This window comes from Octopus bimaculoides, chromosome 5, assembly GCF_046866305.1.
Source record: "Octopus bimaculoides isolate indiv1 chromosome 5, ASM4686630v1, whole genome shotgun sequence".
NCBI classification, from domain to species: Eukaryota; Metazoa; Mollusca; class Cephalopoda; order Octopoda; family Octopodidae; genus Octopus; species Octopus bimaculoides.
Window position 1 is genome coordinate 122,678,218 of NC_142932.1, and position 22,294 is coordinate 122,700,511.

The following is a 22,294-nucleotide window of genomic DNA, read 5'->3' on the forward strand; positions in this document are numbered from 1 at the left end:
ATCATCATCATCATCATCGTCGTCGTCGTTTAACGTCCGCTTTCCATGCTAGCATGGGTTGGACGATTTGACTGAGGACTGGTGAAACCAGATGGCTACACCAGGCTCCAATCTGATTTGGCAGAGTTTCTACAGTTGGATGCCCTTCCTAACGCCGACCACTCAGAGAGTGTAGTGGGTGCTTTTTACGTGCCACCGGCACAAAGGCCAGTCAGGCGGTACTCTTTTACTCTGCTATTTGTTTCAATCATTTGAGTGTGACACACGTACAGACACACATTCACAGTTTTATCGATGTAGATACATATACAAAAATGCATGTGTGTATATGCACCTCTGAATATATATGTGAAGTGAAAAAAGAGTTAGAAACTAAAGATAGACTAACCACACCATCACACTGGGTTTCTATGGCTTTTTCATTAAAAAAAAAAATTAAATTAAACAAAAAGACACAAGTTGCTTTATTTACAATCTTTTATTCCAAATTTCTTTCAGGTCATTTCTCACTTTCAAACAGATCATCACAGCATAATGTTATTAATAATAATAATTATTTCAAATTTTGGCACAAGGCCAGAAATTTTGAGGGAAGGGGCTAGTTGATACCATTGACCGTAAAGGGTCAGAATGAATGCTACAAGGCATTTTTGCCAATACTCCAATGATTTTGCCAGCTAGACACCTTAATACTACTGCAACTGGAATATTCTTCAATTTGCTGACATTGGCATGAGGAACACATGAAGCATTGTGTAGACATCTGATGTGAATTGAACACTGGACCCTTCCTGCAAAAAATTAAAATTGTCAATCACATTAAAGGAAATGAAAATAGGAAAACAGATAAAGAAAGAAAGAGAAACAAAAAGTGTGAGAGAAGTAAATAAGAAAGAAAAAAGACCATGACAAGTACTGCCCCCCACCACTGACTGTTTTTCTCTGAGAAATCTCAAGGAAAATGAGTTTAGGTTTTAACCCTTTCATTACTGTATTTCTGTTGAGATGCTCTGTGTTTCTTTCAATTAATTTCAAATATAACAAAGAATTTAGTAAAATAACTTAGTTATCATTAAGCTAGTGTTAGGAAGATAAATTGTGACTAAGGTTTGATGGAAGATTTTTATTCAGAACTTATGAAAACAAGAACATTTGTACTCAGAACTAGAGACGGTTTCAGCTGGGTTGGTATCAAAAGGGTCAATATGATATTAGTAATGTTCTACTATAATTTACTACTACTACTACTACTACTACTACTAGGTTTTTATAACAATAATTTTAATAATTACATGAGAATCCAGGCTAATACTTTTTATCATAAGCATGAGGCTTGAAATTTTGAGGGAAGGGGTTAGTTGATTATATCACCCCCAGCGCTCTGGCACTTATTTCAACCCCAAAAGGATGAAAAGCAAAGTCAACCATGATGATATTTGAACTCAGAACATAAAGACACAGACAAAAAGCTGTGAAGCCTTTTCTCTAACAAGCCAACAGTTCTCCATCGCCTTAATGGCTAATCTAATATATTGGCGTCAAAATTTGGCATAAGGCCAGTAGTTTTGAGGAAGGGGACAAGTTAATTACATTGACCCTAGTGTGTAACTGGTACTTATTTCATTGACCCTGAAAGGACAAAAGACAAAGTTGACCATTTGAACTCAGAACGTAAAGACAAACAAAATACTGTCCAATGTGCTAACAATTCTGCCAGGACAAATTGCCTTAAGGACTGATCTGATATAAATGCAAGATATTTAATATTGATGGGAGACATTTTAATTAATAGATACATTTTCAGACTGCATCACGCTGCCCTTAGATGCTGTAAAGAGAAAGAGGAATAGATAACACAGTATGGATTTAGAAGTCACATGCCAGCTCTACATAAAAAGCACCCAATACACTCTGTAAAGTGGTTGGGGTTAGGAAGAGCATCAAGCCATAGAAACCTTTTTACATGCCACCGGCACGAGGGACAGTCCAGCGGTACTGGCAATGGCCATGCTCAAATGGTGTTTTTTACGTGCCACCTGCACAAGGATGGAAAGACGTTTACAGCACCTAGGTTTCCCAAGCGCTCACCCATCTAAGGACTAACTAGGCTCGACGCTGCTTAACTTCGGTGATTGGACGAGAACCAATGTTTTCAAAATGATCAAATCATGCAGGATTTTTCAACAAAGCATGATGGTAAAAAAAGTAGAATTTTTTAAATGTTTCTAATTTAAACTTAACTCCCCCGCCTCACCTACAATTTTACATTAACTTTTCTCTGCTGGCAAAGGTGAGACAGGCCATCACATCCTGAGTTAGTCCTTATACAGAGTTACTGGCCTCCTAAACAGGTTAGGGGCAGATGGCATGTCTTGTTCACATGTTCCCTTTTTGCAATAGTTTCTATGGAGGGATGTGCCCTAACACCAACTATTTTATAGAGTGTGCTAGGATTGAGCCGGGAACCACATGATTTGCAAGCTAAACATCATAGCAACACAACCATGCTTGTGCCTACAAAATAAACACTTTAACATTGCAGCTGTTGTGATCTAGAATTGAACCTGCCTCTAATGTAACAACAGGGGTTGAGCAAAACAGGAGCTGAAAGAGCAAAGATCATACTTACACACATGCTGTTCACTTGTTAAAAACCTTTCACTGAATCATCTACTTGTATGAGTGTGGAGGCTGAGGAAACTTCTTGAGTAATTTGTTCACTTCTGCTGCGGAAAGTTTGTTTCCAGTTTGAGGAGGTTGATTCTGTAAGAAACATAAAGGATTTGGAAGTGACTTCGAAGTATTTGTAACAACACCAGCAACAACAACGACAGTAGTGAAAAAAGCTGTAAGTTAGTGGTTTCTTGCAACCAAGAGCCAGAAGACCCTTGGGAATAGAAAATGGGTAGAATATTTGGGACAGATAATGGCTGGTTTAAATAGTAAAAGGTCAAACTAAAGCCTTCCATCAAAATTTCTTGCTAATTTATGTTCCAGAAATCAGCTCCTCCACCACCACCACCACAGGAGCCAGTCAGGCGGCACTGGCAACAACCACACTCGAATGTTGCTTTTTATGTGCCATTGGCACGGGACCAGTCAGGCAGCACTAGCATTGACCATGCTCGAATGGTGCATTTTACATGCCACTGATACAGGTGCCAATCAGGGGGTACTGTCATCAGCCACGGCAATTTCACTTGCCTCAACAGGTCTTCAGAAGCACAGTTTATTGCCATTATTGCCCAATGCCATTTTTGCCATTATTGCCCAATGATTGAAGGGTCCTCTTAAATGGGCTGGTCATGTGACACTGGCACAGGCCACGGTTAAAAAGTCTAATTAGATTTTTCTTTTTGAAGAAGATTTGGAAAATGGAATCTATCTGTAGAGGCTTTTTTAGTACCAGGTCCATACATCAGTTGCCGTTCTTCTGCACAGTTGATACAGTGTAAAGTGTGTAGGATAAATATAGAAAGAAAGTTTAGATAATAATGATGACAGTGATGATAATGATGATGGGGGGGTGTTGATGATGATGGTGGTGGTGGTGGTAGTGATGTTATTTCTTGAAAATCTTCCAGAAGGAAAATGGATAATGGAGTTTTTTTATCCACAGAGATTAGTGGAGAGAGTACATACCGTAGACGCCGCATAGCATTTGTTAAACGCCTTTACTTCCTTCTCGCATCCTTTCATGGAAAAATCTGAAGACTTCCAGCAAGTCAGCAACAATCCAATTTCCTCAAGGCAGGGTGCAGCTAGAGAAGAGAAAAAACAATGTTTTATAAGTAAAGGTGCGGGTGTGACAGTGTGATAAGAAGCTTGCTTCCCAACCACAGGGTTCCTGGCTCAGTCCCACTGTGTGGCACCTGGATTAAGGTGCCTTCTATTTAGCCATGGGCTAACCAAAGCCATGCGAGTGGATTTGGAAGATGGGGACTGAAAGAACCCTGTCTTGCATATATATATAGGCGCAGGCATGGCTATGTGGCAAGAAGCTTGCTTCCCAACCACAGGGTTCTGGGTTCAGTCCCACTGCGTGGCACCTTGGGCAAGTGTCTTCTACTATAGCTTCGGGCTGACCAAAGCCTTGTGAGTGGATTTGGTAGACAGAAACAGAAAGAAGCCCATTGTGTGTGTGTGTATATATATATATATATATATATATATATATATATATATATACTCTTTTACTTGTTTCAGTCATTTGACTGTGGCCATGCTGGAGCACCACCTTTAGTCGAGCAAATCGACCCCAGGACTTATTCTTTGTAAGCCTAGTGCTTATTCTATCGTTCTCTAAGTTACGGGGGCGTAAACACACCAGCATCGGTTGTCAAGCGATGTTGGGGGGACAAACACAGACACACAAACATATAAACATACATATATACGACGGGCTTCTTTCAGTTTCCGTCTACCAAATCCACTCACAAGGCTTTGGTTGACCCAAGGCTATAGTAGAAGACACTTGCCGAAGGTGCCACGCAGTGGGACTGAACCCGGAACCATGTGGTTCGTAAGCAAGCTACTTACCACACAGCCACTCCTATATATTTGTGTGTGTGCGTCTGTGTTTGTCACCCCACCCCCACCATTGTTTGCCAATCGATGTTGGTGTGTCTACATCCCTGTAATCTAGCGGTTTGCTAAAAGAGAACGATAGAATAAGCATCAGGATTACAAAGAACAAGTCCTGGGATCGATTTCATCGACTAAAAGGCAGAGCTCCAGCATGGCCGCAGTCAAATGACTGAAACAACGATTTGAATGTGAGTACGTATACATGTATGAGTGACTGACTGCTTTTTGATATGATGTTACAGTACAATATAGTCTGATGTATAATGAGAGAGACGGAGAGAGAGAGAGAGAGAGGGAGAGAGAGAGAGAGAGAGAGAGAGTGTGTGAGTGTGTATATGTGTGTGTGTGTGGTGAAGACGATGCAGAAGGAAGGGGAGTGATAAAGGAGTTGTTCTGTCCAATATTAGTATTATTCATCAAAGTATCAGACAACAATCAACAAGATGAGTAAAATGTGGGTGGAGTAGGAGGAGGTGGTGGTGGTGGCTATTTGTGTGGAGGAGGGGGTAGGGAGGGCAGCGGGGGAGGGGGGTACAAGGGGGACAAAAGTTAGCCTCGTCACACTGTCTGCCCACATTTGCTTCTACGCCCATCAAAACATCGGCAAAAGAGCACTCACACGCTCACCAGAACACAGGCAGAGTGATTTGAGACTGGCAAGCAAACACACGTAGACACACACACACACAAAGTTTTATAGGGACATATGTAGCTATAGACACGAGTGTTCACATAAACACACTCACAAAAATACATAGAGTTTAAACACACCCAAACTAATGTTCACACATATTCACACGTTTATAGATAGAGTCATAACCACATAAACTACATCCAGACAAATACAATGACAAACCTTTTCCTACAAATACTCACACACACACACACACACACACACACACACACACATACACACACACACATACGCGCACATAGGTGTGGGTGTGGCTCTGTGGTAAGAAGTCTGCTTCTCAGCTAAACAGTTCTAGGTTCAGTCCCACTGCGTGGCACCTTGGGCAAGTGTCTTCCACTATAGCCTGAGCTCAACCAAAGCCTTGAGTGAATTTGGTAAAGGAAACTGAAAGAAGCTTATCAGATATGTGTGTGTGTGTGTTTGTCTTCTATTTTGTTCCACTCTAGGCAGAAAGCCTAAAATTTTTGGAGAAGGGGGCAGTCAATTAGATCGACCTCAGTATGCAACTGGTACTTAATTTATCGACCCCAAAAGGATGAAAGGCAAAGTCGACCTCGGCAGAATTTGAACTCAGAACGTAAAGACAGACGAAATACCGCTAAGCATTTCGCCCCGGCATACTGACGTTTCTGCCAGCTCACCACCTTAACATGGAGATATATTATCTTACTTAAGGATTGGTGACCAGGCACCCACAGTGGGAAATTCGTAATAACAAAATCCCATCCAAAAATGGACATTAAAATGAAGTTGATTATGCCACGCGCGTGTGTGTGTGTGTGTGTGTGTGTGTGTGTGTGTGTGTACATAATCATCATCGTTATCAATTAATGCCTGTTTTCCCTGCTGGCATGGGTTGGATGGTTTGACAGGAACTGACAAGGTCAGAGGCCGCACCAGGCTTCATTGTCTATTTTTATGGCTGGATACCCTTCCTAATAACATGACATATCATCATCACCATCATCATCACTTAACGTCCATCGTCCATGCTGGCATGGGTTGGACGGTTTGACCAGGGCTGTCAAGCTGGAAGGCTGCACCAAACTCCAGTCTGTTTTGGCATGGTTTCTACAGCTGGATGCCCTTCCTAACACCAACCACTCTGAGAGTGTAATGAGTGCTTTTACATGCCACCTGCACAGGTGGCATTTGTGTGACACTGCTATCTGTCATGATTATGGTTGGCTTGATGGGTCTTCTTCTCAAGCACAATAAATGCCAAAGGTCTTGGTCATTGCCTCTGTGAGGCCCAACATTTGAAAGGAGCTCAGCCACTTTGCCTCCGTGAGGGCCCAACGCACAAAAGGTGCTTTTTACATGCCACCAGCATGGGTGCCAATTATGTGACACTAACATCAGCCAAGATTACAATTTCTCTTGCCTTGATGGGTCTTCTCAAGCACAGCATACCACCAAAGGTCTCGGTCACTAGTCATTGCCTCTGTGAGACCTGAACTTTGAAGATCATGCTTCACCACCTCATTCCATGTCTTTCTGGGTCTACCTCTGCCACAGGTTCCCTCCACAGTTTGGCAGTTCTTTACACAGTTGTCTTTGTCCATATGCATCACATGACCACACCAGCACAGTAGGCTCTCTTGCACACCACATCTGATGCCTCTTATGCCTAACTTTTTTCTCAAGATGCTTACTGTCAAACACACACACACACACACACACACTGTCATAATTTAGAAAGCTATTAACTCTGTTGGTAACAAAAGGTCTGTCTCACTCTCTTTCTATCAGAGTGAAAGACTGATTGTGTGATACCTGTGTATGAACAACAATGCTACATGGTAGAGAGATATGGGTCCTGAACGCAGAGGACATGCAAAAACTGGAAAGGAATTAAGCCAGAGTGCTCTATTGCAGGTGCAATATCAGTGTGCATGTAAGACAAAGTGCAATGCATAATAGAGGAAAATTGGGCCCCAGGTGGGAATCAAGTGCAGTGCAAGAGAGATTACACTGGTTTGGTTATGTGATGTGTATGGTTGAGGACACCTGTATATAGAAGAGGCAATCAATAAAAATGGGGAGAACTTGGGAAAGAAAGAAACCGAGGAGGATATAGGACGGTGTAGTGAAGGCTGATCTCAAGATGTTGAGCCTCACAGAAGAGATGACAGGTGATTTGCCCTTCTTGAGAAGCCCTGTCTATCTCAGCAAATGTGAGGTCTTAAAATGCATTATGTTTAGACTAATACCTTCACTGGGCCTTGATCCTGCACCCAATCAGCAGCTGAACTAGAGCAAAGGGCAGAATATGCACATATTACATCTCCCTTCGTGACACCTGTTACCTTCCCTTCTTTCTAGAACTACTTGCCATTAAAAAATCCACCCTTCATTCTCAATATCATCCATTCTCACTATATTCCCAATGATTCCTCTTTTTGTGCCTTCAGTTATCTCTCCCTTTTTTTCTTAGGACTGCTACACAATATCTTAGCACCCACTCTTATCTGTTATCATTCTTATCACCCTCTTATATCTACTAACAACAACCTCCCCAAACTTTATTACCAACTCACTACATACCTCTGACTTCCATCTCTGTCACTGTATCCATCTCTCTCTCACCTCACCCCATTCTCCCACATCTCTGTTTTCTGATCTATCTAAAGGTTTATTATACTGCTGCTCTCATCTCTTCCTGTACTGCCACTAACCACCTCCCCTTTCCAGAGCCAATTCTTTCACCTTCCTCCCCATTCTGATATTTACCATCAACCCCCACCCCTATCCTACCCTTGGTCCATTCATTACATTCACCTCTAAACCCATCTGCAACTTTCCAGCCATTTGTCTCTCTCTCCTCTCACATACTAACGAACTCAGACTAATAACAAGGATGGCAATCATTAGCATTGAAATGCATTCATTAAATAACACAGGATTATTCTTTTTTAAATTTCAGTTTACAAAAATGAATTGCTTGTTACCAACTTATTATTAATTACCGTCAACACTGTAACACGATTGGTGTCTGGAAGGGCATCCAGGTGTAAAAATCATGCCAATACTAACCTCACCTGTGCTGAGTCCACTTTGCAGAGAGGTTAGCATTTGGAAGAGCACCCAGCCGTAAAATCCCTGCCAAAACAGACACAGAAGCCTTGGGTAGTTTTTCTACCTCGCCAGCTCCTGTCAACCGTCCTACCTATGCATGCATGGAAGATGGACGTTAAACAATGATGATGATGATGATGATCAATATCACCATGACCACCACCACTGCAGCTTCTTCGAAAATATTGTTGTAGCCCATGTATAATATATGTCTATGTATATTATGTATTTTTCATCTTTTACTCATTTATGTCATCAGACTGTGGCCATGCTGGGGCACCGTCTCACAGTATATTAGTCAAACAAATTGACCACAACACTATTTTTTTCTTATTTGCTAATTCTATTAGTCTTTTGGTGAAATACTAAACAAAGGAACGGAAACACTAACACACACACACACATGACAGGCTTCTTTCAATTTCATCAACATAATATCATCAATTCACGTCTGCTTTTGATGCTGGCATGGGTTCTGTCTACCAAATCCATTCACAAGATTTTGGTTGGCTCAAGGCTACAGCAGAAGACGCTTACATGAGGTGCCACGCAATGGAACTGAACTTGGAACCATGTGGTTGGGAAGCAAATTTCTTACCACAGTCACACTTGTCTAAATTATCTTAAAAACCTTATTGTCTATATATATATATACATATGGTGCAGATGTGGCAGTGTGATAATAGGTTTGCTTCTCAGCCACAGGGTACCGGGTTCAGTCCTACTGCAGGACACCTTGGGCAAGTGTTCTTCCATTATAGCCCTAGGCAGACCAAAATTTTGTGAGTGGGTTTGGAAAACAGAAACTGAAAGAAACCCATCATATATATATATATATATATATATATATATATATATATATATACACATATATATATATATTATATACATATATATATTATATATATATATATATATATATATATATATACACATATATATATATATTATATACATATATATATTATATACATATATATATTATATACATATATATATTATATATATATATATATATATATATATATATATATATATATATATACACATATATATATATATTATATACATATATATATTATATATATATATATATATATATATATATATATATATATATATATATATATATAATATATATATGTATATAATATATATATATATGTGTATATATATATATATATATATATATATATATATATATATATATATAATATATATATGTATATAATATATATATATATGTGTATATATATATATATATATATATATATATATATATATATATATATATATATATATATATATATATATATATATATACACATATATATATATATTATATACATTGTTCCAGCTTGGCCACAGTCAAATGAGTGAAACAAGTAAAAGAGTATATATATTATATACATATATAAGATTTTAAAAAAATAGAGAGATAATTAATAAATTATTATTTATTCATTAAAAAATTGACAAACATCTCTTTCAATTCAAGACCTTCAGAAATTAATTAATAAAATTAAAAATTATTTGAAAGTCGAATTTCGTCAGAGGTGTTCAATTCCTGCATGTTGAGTGTATGGCTGCAAAGCGTTAACTGATAAAATTTATGCATAAAGAATATAGTATAAAACATGGTATAGACATGTGCGTTTGTCCCTCACCACCGCTCGACAATCGGAGTTTGTCTAAGTCCCCGTAACTTAGTAGTTAGGTGAAAGGAATCGATAGAAAAAGTACTAAGTTTTAAAAAGAAATGAACTAGAGTCGATCGTTCAACTAAAAACTCGAAGGCGGTGCCCCAACATGGCCGCAGTCCAATGACTGAAATAAGTTTAAAACAAAACGGGTTCAGTAAAGGATAACACGAAAAAAGGGGGAGATGCAGGGCAAAATTTTACAGCTAAATACGATGCATTAAATGCACACGGAATTATTAATCTCGATTTTGGTGAAAAAGAAAATCAATTTTAAGCCAAGGGAAATAACTCTTGAGCTCATCCCTGTTACTTTTGCTGACCACAGAAGACTGAAACACAAATTATACCTCAGGCGTATTTGATCTCTAAACATAAGGCAACTTTTTTCCGTTACTCGACCGAATCCAAACTTTGCTAATAACAATAATAATTTCTTATAGAAACACAATTACAAAAAAAAAACTGAAGGTATACTCTACATCACACATAGACAAACTGCTGTGGCCACATGTGGCCCGTGGGACTTGCTGAATGACATAGCTAACGAAAAATGATTTCGAATTTTTTTAGTAGTGCAGCCCATCTAAAGGTTAACCATGTCTCAAGCGGCTCACTTCTTGCAAAAAGTTGCCCATGCCTGCTCTAGACTAACACAAATTTGAAATCAGTTCGTGGAGGTCCTTAAGTATTTATTTACATTATTTACATTTGACGGATAATTTTCCTCATCTTGTTTGTTTCGGCTGAACTACCCTCCAGCCTTCATGAGGTGTCTTGGGGGAAATTTCGAACCTGGGTTCTCATTCCTAAGGTATTTTTCGATGTTATTATTATTATTATTATCATTATTATTCAGGTCACTGTTTGGAATCGAACTTGGAATCTTGGGGTTAGTAGCCCACGCTCTTAACCACTATGCCATACCTTAGGAATGAGAACCTGGGTTTGAAATTTCCCCAAGACACTTGATGAAGGCTGGAGGGTATATCAGCCGAAACGTTGTGTTAACAACAAACAAGATGAGGACAAATATCCGTCAAATGTAAATAATGTAAATAACGTAAATAATGTACATAATTCCTCATCTCTTAAATATAGAACTGACCTTAAGTATTGTTGTGCATTTAGCATCCCATCGTTTTGACCAACCCGACAGTTTATGAAGCAACGGGGGAAGCCTCTGTGCAGTTGCTTGACCTCTTAAAAATAGCAGCCAAATCCTCAATTATTCACAACTTGTAGAAAGCAATAATCAGAAAATTGTTTCAAATTATGGAATTGTCATAACATGAATATCTCCTGGGTCACAACAAACCTGGAGCAACAATAACAACAACCATCACCAAACAGTTTATAATATCTACAAGGTGATTATAATAAGTGCCACTGCAATGAATGGCACAATTCTCTCTGATTTCCTGAGAAAGACAAAAAACATGCAACTCTGATTTCTTTCCTTACTGTGAATCATTATGAATAAGCAGCCATTTATAGATAGAAGTTGGTGTCAATAAGCTGAAAAGTAAATCCTGATAGAGAAAACTTTTAACCAAAGGCATTCCACTCATGACTATCCCATCTTATTTCAAGGCAGTGATGGCAGACCTATAACATACGTGAGTCAGAGGTGATTTGCAAAAGGGTTTTAAGGTGACATGTGATGAACTTTAAAAAAAGAAAAAAAATCTCCTTGCAATATTATGTTGTAAATAGCTTCTTTACCAGTGCTGATGGGCTGGCTCCTGTGCAGGTGGCATGTAAAACACACCATTTCGAGCGTTGGCCGTTGCCAGTTCCGCCTGACTGGCCCTCGTGCCGGTAGCATGTAAAACACCCACTACACTCTCAGAGTAGTTGGCGTTAGGAAGGGCATCCAGCTGTAGAAACTCTGCCAAATAAGATTGGAGCCTGGTATCGCCTCCTGGTCCACCAGTCCTCAGTCAAATCGTCCAACCCATGCTAGCATGGAAAACGATGATGATGATGATGATGAAAATGCATTTACATACATAAGTGACATTCCAATAAGAGGATTATTAAGGAAATTAAAATTCTGGCAGGCTTCTACTTTCAGTTTATAATATTATGTCCAGGTCCACATAAACCAATAAGGGAGTTAAGAGTAGAGGTCAGGAAGTTCAGTTGTTGTGAACAGTGAAGGATCCAACATTTTTGGATTCTGCTAATATCAGTCACCTAGTAATAGTCTGCCTTTCTTGGGACTAATACTTTGTAGGAGAGTACAGTGAATTCAATGAAAACTCCAGAATTGGAGTGACAATTTATTGATTCAGAAAAGATGACAGGTGAAGCTGACCTTGGTAAGATATCATTTCCACCACATGTCAATGTGAATACCCGTCAGAGTGTAAGTATCTTGAGAGAAAAGCTGAACATTAGAAGCATCAGTTGTGGTGTTGCAAGAGAGACGATTGCGCTGGTATGGACATGTGGTGAGAATGGATGAGGATAGCTGCGTGAAAAAGTGCCACACCCTAACAGTTGAGGGAACCCGTGGAAGAGGTAGGCCCAGGAAGACCTGGGCTGAGGTGGTGAGGCAAGACCTTCGTACATTGGGCCTCACCGAGGCGATGACTACTGACCGAGACCTTTGGAAATGTGCTGTGCGTGAGAAGACCCGGCAAGCCAAGTAAGATCGTTGCCAGTGCCCCTGGACTGGTTCTTGTGTGGGTGGCACATGAGATGCACCATTTTGAGCATGGCCGTTGCCAGTACCGCCTGACTGGCTCCCGTAGGATTTTAGAGCGAGATCGTTGCCAGTGCCCCTGGACTGGCTTGTGCGGGTGGCACATAAAAGACACCATTTCGAGCGTGGCCGTTTTCGTGCGGGTGACACGTAAAAGCACCCACTACACTCTCTGAGTGGTTGGCGTTAGGAAGGGCATCCAGCTGTAGAAACTCTGCCAAATTAGACTGGAGCCTGGTGTTGCCATCCGGTTTCACCAGTCCTTAGTCAAATCGTCCAACCCATGCTAGCATGGAAAGCGGACGTTAAACGATGATGATGATGATGATGATGATAAGAGAGCTATGATGTGGTCATTAATAAAAAAAAGTAAAAAAACAAAAGTTAAGAAATATGTCAAGAGAATCAATGCATGCCAACATGGAAAACGGATGTTAAATGATGATGATGACTACAGCCATGCTGGGGTGCCATCTTGAAGTGTTTAGTTGAACAAATCAACCCCAACACTTACTTTGTTTTTTTTTTTGTCTGCTATTTATTCTATTGATCTCTTTTGGCCAAAACACTAAGCTACAGGGATGTAAGCAAACCAACACCTGCTTTCAAGCAGTATGGTGGAGACAAACAAATACACAGACACACACATACACATATGAGGTGGTATCAAAAAGTACCTGGAATAGTTCTGTAGCATGCCAACAGATGGCAGCACATGGTTGCATGTGCAGAGAGTGCCAGCAGTGACCCTCATGATTCAGTCTGCTGAATGACATCGATGTGTTTACTTTGCAAGTTGTGAAATCGGTGTTTTTGTGATCGCTTGTATGCTGTAGTCTGCGATTCTGTCATGGACAGGAAGTTGGATCAAAGAGCCAACATGAAATTTTGCATTAAACATGAGAGGTCTGCTACAGAGACATTGAGCATGCTTCGGCAAGCTTAAGGTGATGAAGCAGCAATCATCACAATGGAAGAGGCTTTCATCTCCATCACTGAAGAAGACATGACAGAGCTGTAACTCAATCAAGAGCAAGCTCATCAGTTTTTTTTTTTTCGACATCTGTGGTATTGTGCATCGAGAATTCAACCCCCAGGGCCAGACTGTCAATCAAGAGTTCTATTCAACCCCCAGGGCCAGACTGTCAATCGAGAAGAGTTCTGTTGTGATGTTTTGAATTGTTTGAAGGAGGACGTTTGGTGAAAGTGACTGAATCTGTGGGGTGCAAAGAATCGGATTCCATGAAGACAACAATGCACCCTGTCCCAGAGCTCTCTTTGCCTGTGAGTTTCTTGTCAAAAACAACATGGTATCCCTTCTGCACCTGCCCAATTTGCCTGCGGACTTTCACCTGTTCGCCAAGACGAAAATGTAGCTCAAAGGTGGCCATTTTAACACCGTTGTCAGGATCCAGAGCAAATCACAGAAAGTGCTCAACTTCAAGGCCGGATTCCAACAATGCTGCGACTGGAGCATTGCTGTGCAAGGTGAACAAAACGAGGGAGAGGATGTTAAAACTTAGATAAATAAGTTATTTTTTATTAAACATGACCTGAAATTTTACGATACCACCTTGTATATACATACATATATTTATTTATTGGAACATATGCTCTTCAAGCTCATCACATAAAACTATAATTAATAGTAAGTAAATATTGGGTAGTAAAAATCATTTTGGACAGAAAAAGTCAAAGGCTGCCTTTCCAAACAGGTCTTAATAATAATAATAATAATAATGAAATTATTGTATATCGTGCTCAGGTGTATGTATAGTACATAGAATTATGTACAAAAGTCAGGAAAGTAAACGGCGTATGAGTCATGATATACAGGTATGCATGCGTATGGAGGTGGGGGATATCAGGTGTAGTGTTGGCGAATTTCAGGAAGCATGGAGGTTTTAAAGGATGCAATGTCTTGGCAGCTAACAACTGATGCAGGTAGTTTGTTCCGTGCTTCAGTAACTCTGAGTGTGAAAAAATGTTTCCAAAAGTCATGGGAGCTGTGCTTTTTCTGACTTTGTAGGCATGCTCACGTGTGTTTAAATAATTAGCGGCTGTTTAATTAGCCAATATGATTTAATGATTGAGGCGAGTTACATACATGATAATAATATTCCAAACTATTGACCTCATCTTTAGAGAGTAAACATTGTTCCGGGTACAATCCCAATGCGTGGCGTATTGGGCAAATGACTTCTACAATAGTCACGGGTCGATCAAAGCCTTGTGAGTAAATTTGGGGTTAATATATAGATCCACACCCGGCTATATATTAACCTTTGGTAAACGGAAACTGAAAGAAGCCCGTCGTATGTGTATATGCATCTATCGGCGTACATGGCGGAGACGTAACCCAACCCCTTTGTGTCTGAGTTTATCCCCCACCAACACATGACAACTGGTTCGGCAAAAGATGTACTAACAGTAAAGTCTTGGGGTCGATTTGTTCAACTAAAAACAACCCTTTCAGACTATGCCCCAGTGTGACCGCAGTCCAATGACTGACACAAGCATATGAGACATCAATACTTCGATCAGCTTTATTCCTGGAAGAAGGAACTCAGAGAAGCGATTCTCGACATAATTAGGATACGAGAGTCTAAATAAAGATCTTACCTTTGGATTTGTCTTTCTTATTCGATACACTGTCTTTAAGGATCGGAGGCAAAGGCATTTTATAGGGAAACACTTCTTTGTAATTGGTGAATTTCCCATGGTAACCGGGTCGTCGGCCACGATTTAATACTTCTGTAAGCCTCGTCATTTGAAGATCGATTCTGTTGTTGTGATTGCTATTTCTACCAGGTCGAGACACCACTCAGAAGTTCCCCCTAAAGTAGGATATAACCCAGACTAAACCACAGACAAGATTATGAAGAAGACGATGGTTCAGTTCCAAGAGACAGCATGCTTAAAAGCTTCACCCTTCAAACCTATTTCCGATTACCGTAGTTACACAATATAAACACAGATACATTTGTGTTTGCAAATTATAGAGTTCAGTTTAATTATTGAAAGTTTTCTAATTTTGTCGATACCATGCTTTATATATATTTATTATAGCACTTTAATAAGTTTCTTGAAAATCAAATGTGTTCAATTGATTTCACAAAAGTACGACACTAAACACTTTATGGTAATTAAAGAGAAGCTACTCGAAAAGTTTTCAATCTAAGGGAAATAACTCTGTATTCGCGTCATCCGCGGAAATTCTTCAAAGTCAGGCAACAGATTCGAAGACATTGTTTTAACAAAGAATTTCAAAAGAATGTCATCTGAAATCCTGCCATTTATTTAAAACTATGCTTTAAAAATAACTGAAACGAACTTGTGTTGAACTGATGTTTTTTTGGTAAATTTTTATGCTATTACCGAATCGCTAAGTTATGGGGACGTAAACACACCAGCATCGGTTGTCAAGCGATGGCGGGGGACAAACACAGACACACAAACAAACATACATATATATATATACGACGGGCTTCTTTCAGTTTCCGACAACCAAATCCAATCACAAGGCTTTGGTCGGTCCGAGGCTATAGTAGAAGACTCTTGCCCAAGGCACCATGCAGTGGGACTGAACCCGGAACCATGTGTTTGGGAAGCGAGTTTCTTTCCACACAGCCGCTCCTGCGCCACATTTTTTTTTTGTTTGTTTTTACATTTTTTGTTTTACTTTCCTTGTTCCTCTTTTTCCATTTTTATTTTTGGACTTTGGATAAACGAATATATACACACCAACAGAAATTAATACACACACACACACATATATATATCTGCATGGCCGCAACCTCAAGGCTGAAACATATAAAAGATATATATATATATATATATATATATATATATATATATATATATATATATATATATATATATATATATATCATCATTTAACGTCTGTTGTTCCTGCTGGCATGGGTTGGACGGTCTGGCTATGACTGGCAAGCTGGAAGGCTACACCAGACTGTAGTCTAATTTGGCATGGTTTTCTACGACCGGATGCTCTTCCTAATGCTAACCACCCTGAGAGTATAATGGGTGCTTCTACATGCCATCAGCAGGAGTGCCATTTGCGTGACACCAGTATCTGTCACAACTACTATTTTACTTAGCTTTGTGGGTCTTCTTAGCACGACATAATGCCAAGGTCTCGATCATTCGTCATTGCCTCCCTGAAGCCCAAAACTCGAAAGGAACTTTTCACGTGTCACTGGCATCAGCCACTTTGCCTCCGTGAGGCCCAGCGCTTGAAAGGAGCTTTTTACGTGCAAATTACGTGACACCAGCATCGGCCACGACTATGATTTCACTGGCTTGACAAGTCTCTTAAGCATAGCTTATCGCCAAAGGTCTCAGTCACGAGCAATTGCCTCTGTAAGGCCCAACGTTCAAAGATCATGCTTCACCAACTCGTCCTATGTGTTCCTGGGTCAACCCCTTCCATAGGTTTCCTCCCCTGTTAGAAATCGGCACTTCTTTACACAGCTGTCCTCGTCCATACGCATCACATGACCATACAAGCACGGTCATCTCTCTTGCACACCACATCTGATGCCTCTTATGCTCAACTTTTCTCTCAAAATGCTTACACTCTGTCGTACATTCAAACTGACATTGCACATCCAGTGAAGCATACTGGCTTCATTTCTTTCAAGCCTACGCATGTCCTCGGCTGTCACAGCCCCTGTTTCACTGCCGTGTATCAAAGTCGTTCGTGCACAGGTATCATACAATCTACCTTTCACTCCGAGGGAGAAGCCTTTGTTGCCAGCAGAGGTAGGAGCTCTCTGAACTTTGCCCAGCCAATTCTTATTCTCACGGCTAGGCTCTTGGAGCATCCACCTTCGCTACTAAATTGGTCACCTAGATAACGGAAGCTATTTACTACCTTATAGCTTAGTTAAGCTATACGCAAACTAGTGGAGACGAGAATACATTTATCAAAGGTTTATTACTTTACGTACATCAGGGCTGAAGTCGTCAGTGTTATTTCTGTTTAGTTCACTCAGATTCGTTTCACACTCACTTGTTTTCCTTCTCCTACCGGAAGTCCCTTTTGTTTTGCTGCTGGCTAACTTCCTAGCTCGTCCACTGCGAAGTTTCTGTCTACAGTTCGTCTGTCACGAATCCTACCCTACATAGTTCCTTGTCATTGGACACGGGAAGGCATTTTAATTGTTCTACCCATGCGTGTGGTTACTCGATTCTTTGGTGACTGTTTCTTGTCCTTTGGCAATGTGCTGTGCTTGAAAGGTGGTGAGCTGGCAGAAACATTAACTTGCCGGACGAAATGCTTAGCGATATTTCGCCCGTTCTTACGTTCCGAGTTCAAATTTCGCCTTTCATTCTTTTGGAGTCGACTTATTAAGTACTAGTTGCGTACTGGGTTTGATCTTGTAGTAACGCCGTGTGCATGCATAGTCTCACGCATGCGTGGAATTAAACAAGCAAGCGTTCCCGCTCAATTCATTCTCTTTCTTGCTGGCCAGCAATAGAGCATGGACGTGTCAAGAGTGTCTCCAACATTCCAACTCTGGAGACAGTCTCTTTACGTGTATAGCTGTCACTCTCCATCTTTCGGACTTACACTCGACAGCTCGCTCACATCTACATAACAACGTCCCAACAACTATACTCACACACATAGAAGCTGTAACAACAAGAGCTAAAGATGTATATATTTACCACCTGAATAAAATGTTGTTCAAGTTGATAGTCTGGAGTTCAGCGTTCCGTATTATCATCATCATCATCATCATCGTTTAACGTCCGCTTTCCATGCTAGCATGGGTTGGACGATTTGACTGAGGACTGGTGAAACCGGATGGCAACACCAGGCTCCAGTCTGATTTGGCAGAGTTTCTACAGCTGGATGCCCTTCCTAACGCCAACCACTTAGAGAGTGTAGTGGGTGCTTTTACGTGTCACCTGCACGAAAACGGCCACGCTCGAAATGGTGTCTTTTATGTGCCACCCGCACAAGCCAATCCAGGGGCACTGGCAACGATCTCGCTCGAAAATCCTACAGGAGCCAGTCAGGCGGTACTGGCAACGGCCACGCTCAAAATGGTGCATCTCATGTGCCACCCGCACAAGAACCAGTCCAGGGGCGCTGGCAACGATCTTACTTGGCTTGCCGGGTCTTCTCACGCACAGCACATTTCCAAAGGTCTCGGTCAGTAGTCATCGCCTCGGTGAGGCCCAATGTACGAAGGTCTTGCCTCACCACCTCAGCCCAGGTCTTCCTGGGCCTACCTCTTCCACGGGTTCCCTCAACTGTTAGGGTGTGGCACTTTTTCACGCAGCTATCCTCATCCATTCTCACCACATGTCCATACCAGCGCAATCGTCTCTCTTGCACGCCACAACTGATGCTTCTAATGGTCAGCTTTTCTCTCAAGATACTTACACTCTGACGGGTATTCACATTGACATTACACATCCAACGGAGCATACTGGCTTCATTCCTTGCGAGCTTACGTATGTCCTCAGCAGTTACAGCCCATGTTTCACTGCCATGTAGCATGGTTGTTCGTACGCATGCGTCATACAGTCTGCCTTTTACTCTGAGTGAGTGTCCCTTTGTCGCCAGCAGGGGTAAGAGCTCTCTAAACTTTGCCCAGGCTATTCTTATTCTAGCAGCTACACTTTCAGCGCACCCACCCCCACTACTAACTTGGTCGCCCCTGGAATGAGATAGAAGTTGTTTCCTGTTTGTTTGCAGTCTTTATTGCACCTGAACATCTGCCACAAACAAAAACTAACTTGCTAGTTAACCTGCCTTTGATGTTGCTGCACCTCTTATGTGTCCATAGCTTGCACCGGGTACATCTTATAGAGTTACTCCCTACTCCTTTTCTACATACTGAGCAGGGCCATCTACCTGAAGGGGTTTGTGTTTTATCTACCTTCCTACTTATTAGGATTTTGGTTTTAGCTAGGTTGACTCTAAGGCCCTTCAATTCTAGACCTTGCTTCCACACCTGAAACTTCTCCTCTATTTCTGATAGTGACTCCGCAATTAGGGCAAGGTCATCAGCATAGAGGAGCTCCCAGGGGCAACCTGTCTTGAACTCCTCTGTGATTGCCTGGAGGACTATGGTAAATAAGAGGGGGCTGAGGACGGAACCTTGGTGGACCCCTACCTCTACCCGGAATTCATTGCTGTACTCATTTCCAACCCTCACCTTACTGGCAGCATCTCTGTACATGGCTCGCACAGCTCTCACTAACCATTCTTCTATCCCAAGTTTCCTCATTGACCACCAGATAAGGGATCGGGGGACCCTGTCAAAGGCTTTCTCCATGTCAACGAAAGCCAGGTATTTCTCCTGCAACTGTCTCACTAGAAATAAGGCATCAGTAGTGCTTTTACCTGGCACGAACCCAAACTGCATCTCATCTAAATTGATTCGCTCCCTAATTAGTTGGGCTATGACCCTCTCTATAACTTTCATAACCTGATCTAACAGCTTGATGCCTCTGTAATTATTTGTATCTAAAGCGTCACCTTTACCTTCATACTCTTAATTGCTTTATCTACCCTGGTACTATCAACTCGGATAGCTGGTCCCTCTATTGGGTCGACATACGGCAGGCTCTCTTTCTCCCATTCATTCTCTTTATTAAGCAATCTATCGTAGTGGCATCTCCAGACCTCTTTCTTTGCATCCTCATTTAATGCAAGCGTACCATCATCCATGCGAACACATTTCTCTCCTACACTGTCTTGCAACACGAAATACCTCGAGTCTTTGGTCCTCACTGCGCAGAACATTGGCAAATCTTTCCTTATCTGCTTCCCCTCTGGCTAAATAAACCTGTCGCCTAGCCTCCCTTCTGGCACATTGGTACAATTCCCTGCTACCACCGTTCTTCCAGTCCTTCCAAGCCTGTTTCTTTTGTCTAATAGCCCTGTCTACCTCCTTGTTCCACCACCACGTTACTCTGGGTCGGGAGGGGACCTTACACCACCCACAAATCTGGTCGGTGGCTTTCAACAGGTTGTCCGGCAGAAATCTCCAATTGTCTTCCACGTTGTATGATGCTATATCCCCTTCTATTTCGTTAAATGCTTCAAGTAACTTGTCTCTAAGTCTCTGTCCGTTTGCAGGGTCTTTAAGCTTCCACACCCTTCTTCTCCAAGCCTGTCTAATTCTGGGCACCCATTTTGCCTTGATCCCAAAGTCGCTAACTACTAATCTATGTTGTGGGGTACATTCTTCGCCAGGGTAGGTTTTGGCATTTATAAGCCGCCCTCTTTCCCTATTTCTGGCGAGGATGAAAGTCAGGTATACATCTAATGATGTATAACTAACTTTCCTATAATCTAATCATCTGCCCAACACCACAGGGGAAAACACTTTCGGGTCTTGTGCCTATTGTAGAAAAGAATATGCTGTGCTTGAATAGAAGACCCATCAAGCCAAGTGAAATCTTAGTCGTGGCAAATAATGGTGTCAGAAAGGACATACAGCCATAGAAACCATGCTAAATCAGACTGGAATCTGGTGCAGCCCTTCAGCCTTGGTCAAACCCATGCCAGCATGGACAAAAGATGTCAAATGGTGATGAACTTTACTAAAAGCATCCAAGAACAAGGAAGTGAATTTCATCAGGGCAACAATTACAGAAGGCAGATGGAACCTCTACATAACTGCTTGGCTAGCTAGCAATAGTAGCCACATCTCCCTCTATGGTCTTTAATCCTTTTGATGCCAACCCACCTATGTTCACCAACACACATTTCCTGTTGATTTATGTTCCAAACGCCAGCTGAATTATGACAAAGCCACTTTACTTAGTTCTTTGTTATTTAAAAGAATTATTGAAACAAAAGCCAAATATTTCAACAGAAATATGGTAATGAATGGGGTGAAACAACAGGACCCATCATCAAATGTAGCTCAGTCAATGGTGAGCTGAACTTAAATAACAATGACCAGTACCGCCTGATTGGCACCTGTGTCAGTGACATGTAAAAAGCACTATTCGAGTGTGATCAATACCAGTGGCGCCTGACTGGTCCTGTGCTGGTGGCACGCAAAAAGCACCATTCAAGCGTGGCTGATGCCAGTGCCACCTCACTGGCTCTCGTGCCAGTGGCATGTAAAAAGTACCCACTGCACTCACAGTGGTTGGCGTTAGGAAGAGCATCCAGCTGTAGAAACATTGCCAGATCAGATTGGAGCCTTGGTGTAGCCTTCTGGCTCGCCAGTCCTCAGTCAAACCGTCCAACTCATGCCAGCATGGAAAGCAGACATTAAAAGAAGACGATGATTGACTGATAATTTGACTGGAATTCTTGCTTGCTCAAATTTGCAAACACACTTATCTAGTATAAATTGTAACAATCAGACCTGGGTGTCAACTCTTCGCCCATGTTCAAACACCCAATATATTTGTGCATTTCTGAAGAACCACAAAAGAACAAAAAAAAAGAAAAAAGAAAAAAAGAAAAATCAAGTTCAAAAGAAGTCAGAAAGACAGAACATCTTTTATAAATTGGTAAAATGGCAG

General features: G+C 41.1%; 1 protein-coding gene across 1 annotated transcript; it reads right to left on the reverse strand.

Annotated features, from left to right (window-relative positions):
- Positions 1-459: 459 nt before the first annotated feature.
- Positions 460-15,729, reverse strand: LOC106868707 (small ribosomal subunit protein mS37). Its single transcript, XM_014914094.3, has 4 exons — positions 15,392-15,729; positions 3,643-3,761; positions 2,630-2,763; positions 460-791 (listed from the first exon to the last, which is right to left on the reverse strand). The coding sequence occupies exons 1-3, from the start codon at positions 15,537-15,539 to the stop codon at positions 2,671-2,673; spliced, it is 360 nt and encodes a 119-aa protein (XP_014769580.1). The 5' UTR covers positions 15,540-15,729; the 3' UTR covers positions 460-791; positions 2,630-2,670.
- Positions 15,730-22,294: the final 6,565 nt, after the last annotated feature.

Excerpts from the sequence above, each read along its gene's own strand:
- LOC106868707 (XM_014914094.3), bottom strand. The coding sequence starts at position 15,539 with ATGACGAGGCTTACAGAAGTATTAAATCGTGGCCGACGACCCGGTTAC. Across the intron at positions 3,762-15,391 it reads TAAGAAAGACAAATCCAAAG|CTGCACCCTGCCTTGAGGAA; the intron begins GTAAGATCTTTA and ends TCTCTTCTCTAG. Across the intron at positions 2,764-3,642 it reads AATGCTATGCGGCGTCTACG|AATCAACCTCCTCAAACTGG; the intron begins GTATGTACTCTC and ends TGTTTCTTACAG.